This window comes from Limulus polyphemus, unplaced genomic scaffold (genome assembly GCF_000517525.1).
Source record: "Limulus polyphemus unplaced genomic scaffold, Limulus_polyphemus-2.1.2 Scaffold21, whole genome shotgun sequence".
Taxonomy (NCBI): Eukaryota; Metazoa; Arthropoda; class Merostomata; order Xiphosura; family Limulidae; genus Limulus; species Limulus polyphemus.
The window spans coordinates 589,343-596,981 of record NW_013665631.1 but is presented as its reverse complement, the minus strand read 5'-3'; the positions used below and the strand labels follow the sequence as shown (position 1 = coordinate 596,981).

The window sequence follows — 7,639 nt, the reverse complement described above, 5'->3', positions numbered from 1 at the left end:
TCTTTGATATTCTTTGAGGCTACAGAGGCGTTATTTTCCTTCTTGTATTCAAACAGCATTACATGCTGAATGTGTATCTCGTCGTGTGACGTCACTATAAGGGATTAGAGTATAATAAACTTTACACATTATATAGGCTACACTAACATGACGTTTATTTTGGCTGTTAGTTTAACTATTATACGTGATGTACGTTTTTTTTGGGGGGGGATAATGAAAGTGTTCCAAAACGCGACATTAATTTCTTGACGACCTAATATTTTATTTTGATATTGAGTTGAAGTATCTGTGATATTATCTGCTTCAATGGATTGCATTCTACCTTAAACTTCAATACGATAACATCTTAACGTTAGCTGCTTTAACGGGTTTTTATCTTATATCAAAAAAATAGATGTGAAGTTATAGAAGCTCGAAATAATTAATTACAAAAGACAATTTCAGCTTCGGCCGTTGGCCGTACGAGTTTATTAGGGAGATTGCTTTGAAACAACATGCTGCTTTTGCCAGTCTGGTAATGACTTCATATAACCTAAAGATCATATACCAAAATGTTGGCGTTCATAGCCAGTAGAACTTTTAAATTGCTTTACTACCGTATAATTGCTGTTGGCCATTTTTATTTGTTATTGTAATATATATATAGCGCACTAGAACATTACTAAAACACTAGTAAATAATATAAGTTGTCGAAGATAACACAGGCCTGCGAATTTAAACTTCTTAAAAGTTGTTTTGGTTTCAATAACGGATTTTCCATAATTCAGCTACGCAGATTTCGAAAATAATATTATTATTTTTTTCTATCATGTAAGGATTTTTTAAAAATCGTGAAGAAAAAGAAAACTCTTACTTAGATCAAAATATTATTTCGTTTACCACTATGAACATTTTTTATTATTATGTTTGTTAACAAAAATACAAACAAACTGAAGAACATTGATATCAAACGAATATGCATCTTCATTCATCCCATATTTTTTGTGTGAAATCTACGTCTTTTATTCTCACAACTAAGTGTTGTGGTATTTATTTTATGGATATCATTTTTGGATTCAGCGTACAGGAGTTGCTGTAGAAAACTTTCAATACAATAACACCATCACAGGCCTGTGTAATCGACATCGCATCAAAACAGCTCCAGTTATCAAAATATCAAGTTTGTTCTACCACTGATAGCTCATGATCTGGCAGAAAAATTCACACTTTCTTTCAAAGTGATTAAAACATACTTAATTTTATTTTACTGCGTTACCCCGAGTTTCTTGTATCATGGTTTAGTTTGTTTGTATACTAAATCCAAGCTCATAGTTTATAATTAGCAGGATAATAATTCTTTTACTTTTTTTTCTTTCGGGTGTTTTAAATCATAATGCAATTCTCCAACTTATCAGGATAATATATTTCTGAGTGTCGTTGCTAAAGTGAGCTATTTCGGTCTCAAAAAGAACACTTTTCGGCTTACTTTTATTATTTAATAATTACTAGAACTTTATACAGAATTGAAACTTACCATATTTAAATATTGTGTAAGGAAAGAGATCACATCTTCTTTTCTATGAAATTCGAACAGATTTATCTATTGAAAGAAGAGTCATGCATGTCGTTAGTAATATGATTGTTTACTTGAATATATTATAAAGTTGATTTATATTGATGAAATAGAAACAATTATTAAGATAGGTTACAATTGGTTCCTTTTTATTTTTTTCGTAAGTGAACCATTTCACGTTTTTTTTTTCCTTTGTAAGTCACTTTTACATAATTTACCCACCCCAGTGGCAGAGCGGTATGTCTGCGGACTTACCACGCTAGTATCCTGTTTTTGATACCCATGGTGGGCAGAGCACAGATAGCTCATTGTGTTTAACTTCAAACAAACCTAAACCTAAAACATAATTTACTATTCTACAGTAAGCGATAGCAAAAAGCAGTTTGCCCCCGGTGGCTCAGCGGTACGTTTGGAGACTTATAACACTAAACATAGGATTTTGATACCTGCGATGGGCAGTACACAAATAGGCCATTGTGTAACTATGTGTTTAACAACAAACAAAATATTCAGTTCACAGTAGTTTCAGAAATTCACGCAAAGCTACACGAGGACTACCTAATTTAGAGCTAAAAGAGTGGAGGGAATTCTACTATTGAGTAGCACTCACCGTTTTCAAGACCATGGGACGCGAACCATGGACCCTCAGATTCACAATCCGACACGCTAGCCACCACTAAACAATATATTCTTACGAATTGTTTTCTCACTATTCTCAATATGACGTAACCGTCTTCAAAACTTGCTTATATTTTCTTCACCAAGTGAGAGAAAACATCTCAATAGGTCTAATCAGTTTTTTGTTGTTGCCCATTGTACTATACTAGTTTCCGGGTTAGAATTTAAATCCACTTCCTTGAATAGGCTTTGTGAAAGCCTTTCCTTTCCTTTCGTTCTAGCCCAGAATTCAAAGCTTAGGAAGGCTATTTCCCACATCCGGCGAAATCCTGAAGAATAGACGTAGCAAATGACGTATTAAGACTTACAATGTCTGTTCTCTTCTTAGAAGTTGGGGAAGCTAACACCGGCGTGAGAAGCAGTACCAATATTTTGACCTATATAGCTGGCTAAACAGATGGTATACCTTTAACACGCAAGCTTAAACCAGTTGGTTTGAGCTGATGAATCAAAACGAAAATAATTTTTCAATTTTTCATTTTTATGGTAGGTGTGAGTTATTATAATATTTACATTTTGTATTTATGGCAAAGAGACCATGGTTATCTACCGCCGTCGATAATTTTACTAATAACCAAACTAAGGCAAACCAGTCAGCAACATCTTACCACACACCTTCCACTCTAAGAAATTCACTGTCACTCTTATACCACACTCACAGTTTAAAGTGCACGGAATATTTTGTTACTTCAGTAACAAAAATGTTTTTACAATGGTAAAGATAGATGAACGAGTGTGATTGATTAACCAATCATCGATTGAATATAAAAACTGAATATACCTAACTCCCATTTTTACTTACTAACAAAAAAATACTAAGTTTACTCAGTTTGTTTGTTTTCTCGGATATTTGCTCCTGCAGGGCTATGTACTCTAGCCGTTCCTAATTTTGAACTTGTAAGACTAGAGGGGGAGGCGACAAGTCGATAGTACCCACCTCCAACTCTTATCTAACAGAATAATAAAATTTGTCTTTCATCCTTATAATACACTCACGGTTCAAAAGCGCGTTTTTGTTTTCTTTTTTGGCAGTAACAGGAAGCGAACGAGGGACCCGCAAATCTATAATAAGGCATGTTAATTACTGAAGACAGTCATTAATAAGCATTGTTGATAACTTTGGAGGGGAAAAAATAAGGTAATGTTTGATAAGAAACATATGATAAAATAAAAATCGAGATATATATATTAGGGTTTTCGCAAGGATACAATTATGAACATGCTTCAGGAAAAATGCATTAATTTTGATGTGTAAGTTAATAAGTATGGTAGAAATATGGTCCCCCTATGGGACAGCGGTAACTTTACGGACTTACATCACTGAAATCGGGGGTTCGATTCCCTGCGATGGCTTTGTTCTAACACAAACAAGCAAGTTAGAAATATGGTAACGTTGTTCGGGTCACGTGAACTTTTGCACAGCTTATTTGCGTACCTTTTCCGTAAATCCATCTGGAGTGTAGTTTAGGTCTCTCTCCAGATGAGCTTCAACTCCAGGTAGACACACTGTACAACGTGAATTCTCGGTTCCAGCTTGCCAGATAATGTCGGACAAAGCCAGCCCTAAGGTTTGCTGCTGTCTCTCTCTATATGGTCGTAATGGGTCTCTGTAATTATATATATATATATATATATTCATCCTTTTATACTATAAGGACAAACCAATTTCTGTAATAACAGTAAAGAAAGAGAGTAGATCAATATTGACGTATTTTACTGGTCAACAGCTTAGTAATCATACTGCTCGGATAACTGCTTGTAGTTCCAAACAACTGCCAATGACTTTCTTTACGAGCATGAAAGAAGTATTGTACAGTAAATGAGATTTGATAGTAATGTATTTTCCAATATCATGTTTACCACTGGAAATTACCTCTAAGCTCTTAAAGTAACATGCCCCCCCCCAGTGACACGGCGGTATGTCTGCGGACTTACAACGCTAGAAACCGGGTTTCGATACCCGTGGTGGGCAGAGCACAGATCGCCCATTGTATAGCTCTGTGCTTAACAACACACAACAAAAATAAAGCAACATATTTTTAAAACTCTTATACATTATTCACTAATTTATAGACAGCTGGCTATTATTCGCATAGGTAAATAAAACCCCGGACTTTAGCGTTTTAAGTCCGTAAAAACACAGTTGACCCAACAGGGGACATTATTTGAAGAAGGATTTTAGAGATATTTCATTGATGCACAAATCTAGCATCGAACGGCAGTATTCGGCATGTAAAGTAGCTAAATAAATTAGTTTTAAAAGTAATTGTCGAACCACTTTAATATATATATGTTCCCCGATGGATCAGTAGCAAGTGTACTGATTCACAATGCTAAAATATGGGGTTTGATTTCTCACTGTGTGCAGGGCGCAGAGAGCCCATTGTGTAGCTTTGCGCTAAAACCAGCAACAACGTTCATAACAGGCGTTTTTTGAACATGGAAATTGCTAAAATTATAGACTGTATTGGAATTCATTGTTAATAAAATAACATATTGAAAACATATAGCTACACAACACTAGTAGTCATTCTTATATAATTCTATATGAAATACCATTTCAAATTATATAACACGAAATGTGATTTTCATATTTTAATAATTTATAAATAGTTAAAGTGTGCATAATCTAATCAGATAACTAGAATAGTCTTGAATATTAAAATATAAAAATAATTAACCTTATTCTATTGGGATATTGATCATATATTTTAGTCTTCCAAATATTTTCATATTTTATGATATTTAAATATGAAACTTTTTTTTATTGTTACACGAACTATTTTACAGTTGCACAACACGGGATAACTGAATACCCTGTTTTTCATTTTTTAACGCCTCTATACTTTTCGATAATAACACATTTGATGTTCATAACAATAACAAGGTGTTAAAATAAAGTTACGACTTTTATGTGAAGCCACGTTTAAATCATAAGTAAAGAAGCCTTTGCCAAAGTTTAATTGTTTTTCCAAAGACAGAAAGTCAGTCGAGACCGCTTTCATACAGAACTTTCTGGTCTTGATGGTGATCTTTTGCATTTATGGTTTTGAACATATGTTGTACATTTATATCACTAAAGCTAAAAACAAGCCCCCTTTTTATACCACCCATGATTAAGCTAAAAACAAGCCCCCTTTTTATACCACCCATGATTAAGCTAAAAACAAGCCCCCTTTTTATACCACCCATGATTAAGCTAAAAACAAGCCACCTTTTTATACCACCCATGATTAAGCTAAAAACAAGCCCCCTTTTTATACCACCCATGATTAAGCTAAAAACAAGCCCCCTTTTTATACCACCCATGATTAAGCTAAAAACAAGCCCCCTTTTTATACCACCCATGATTATCCGTTTGAATAAAGGATGATTCATTGAGCCACAGAAGTTACAGAACTTTTGCTTTTGAACACTTCATGAATTAGTTTATATAAGGAACCTTATAAGATGTGTAGTTTTTGAGGTAATATCTAGATAAGAAAATGTACTTTTTTATTAAGTCGAGATCAGTTTTATAAAATATTTGTTCTGTACACTACATAAAGAAAACGTGTCATTTCTCAGTAGAACCGAAACAGTAACAGTTTCAGTATTATTATTAAAAGTGTAATATTTTTGTAGAATTACGCAAAGCGATGACAACATATTTTTTTTTCAGCCACTTATAAATATTAAGTTCCTTCCATATGTAATTCATCGTTTTAATTAGAGCGGAATGGAACATATAATATTCGACTTGTCCAAATAAGTGACATCTGACATTCCACTAAAGAGGGAAGAATTACCTTCTTTATCAGTTTCAAGATAACAACTGTGCATGTTTTCATTTATATGTTTCACCAAACATATCTCTTAAATGTGCAAAATAATCAATATATTTACCAGCCAATTCAAAAACAGCGCAACTACTGTGTCCAATATATAGTTCTGAATACACGAGAAGCTATGTCAAACTGACTACTCCATTTGATATCAGTTATCAAAATAAGAATTAGCTATAAATAGGGAAAGAAAGATATTTGTTTTAGTGTTTAATGTATATTTATACAGAGAAATAGTCTTCATTATATATATAAATAGAGAAAGAAAGATATTTGTTTTAGTGTTTAATGTATATTTATACAGAGAAATAGTCTTCATTATATATAGATATATAAATAGAGCAAGGAACTTCATAACAGTCACTAATAGTTAAATCAATTGCTCCGCTCAACATCAACAAATAGTGACTGCGAAACATGTTATAAAAATTATCCTGAGAACATATACAGTAACTGATTCTTTTTAACGCGTCTGTAACGTTCGGTGAAACAGATTACATTGTCAAAACTTTTATTAGACTTTGTAACGTCAGCTGAAAGATTTAAAGGAATATGTATATGAATGCTTAGAAAAATGTAAAGAAAATCATAAGTTTGTGTGGCGATTTCTTTGAAGTAATGTTTTTTTTCTTCTGTTCAGTAATGTGCGTGATATTCTCCATTTATCCAATATATATCCGACCTTAACGGACTGGTATAAAATATTCTGTGACGGAGAAATTTTAGGTCCTTAAACATTAAGTTGCATTTCAAAATACCTACATAAAGGCCCCTTCAGTGGCACAACGGTATGTTTGCGGACTTACAACGCTAGAAACTGGGTTTCGATACCCGTGGTGGGTGGAGCACAGATAGCTCTTGTGTAGCTTTGTGCATAATTAAAAACAAACCTACATAAAGAAAACGCATCAAGGAGAAATATTTTCAAGAAAAAAATCCGAATTAAAAGAAGATCAAAGACAGACCTATCAAACTTTTTAAGGTTTTATTTCCTAACATACTTGACAGTATATCTCAACTAAAGGTAGTCCATTGGTACCGTCCCCTGGTGGCTCAGCGGTAAGTCTCACAGCGCTAAAATTCAGATTTCAATACCGGTGGTAGGCAGAGCATAAGCAGCCCATTGTGTAGTTTTGTGCTTAATAACAAATAAACAAACCACTGGTACTGACTCTGAAAAACATTTATTAAGTATTCTATTTCCCTATTTCTACTATTTCAACAAGTTTCAGTTAGTCCTTCTCTACTTTATTTATGTTTATTGATTGTCGCCAAATTTTCTTAACTATAATTTAAACCTAATAAAGTGTTTATGGCAAAGCTCATTAACATTATTAATGTAGTTATTTAGTTTCGTGGCAAAGCTCATTAACATTATTAATGTAGTTATTTAGTTTCGTGGCAAAGCTCATTAACATTATTAATGTAGTTATTTAGTTTCTCGGCAAAGCTCATTAACATTATTAATGTAGTTATTTAGTTTCTTGGCAAAGCTCATTAACATTATTAATGTAGTTATTTAGTTTCTCGGCAAAGCTCATTAACATTATTAATGTAGTTATTTAGTTTCTCGGCAAAGCTCATT

General features: G+C 33.2%; 1 protein-coding gene across 1 annotated transcript in view; it reads right to left on the bottom strand.

Moving 5' to 3' along the window:
• Positions 1 to 7,639, bottom strand: part of LOC111085553 (inactive ubiquitin carboxyl-terminal hydrolase MINDY-4B-like) — a 98,580-nt gene that overhangs the window by 26,999 nt on the left and 63,942 nt on the right. Inside the window, exons 6-7 of the mRNA XM_022384659.1 lie at positions 3,666 to 3,837; positions 1,514 to 1,579 (exon numbers count right to left, since the gene is read on the bottom strand). Of these exons, the coding sequence (XP_022240367.1) occupies positions 1,514 to 1,579; positions 3,666 to 3,837 (238 nt within the window). The remainder of the gene's footprint in view (positions 1 to 1,513; positions 1,580 to 3,665; positions 3,838 to 7,639) is intronic.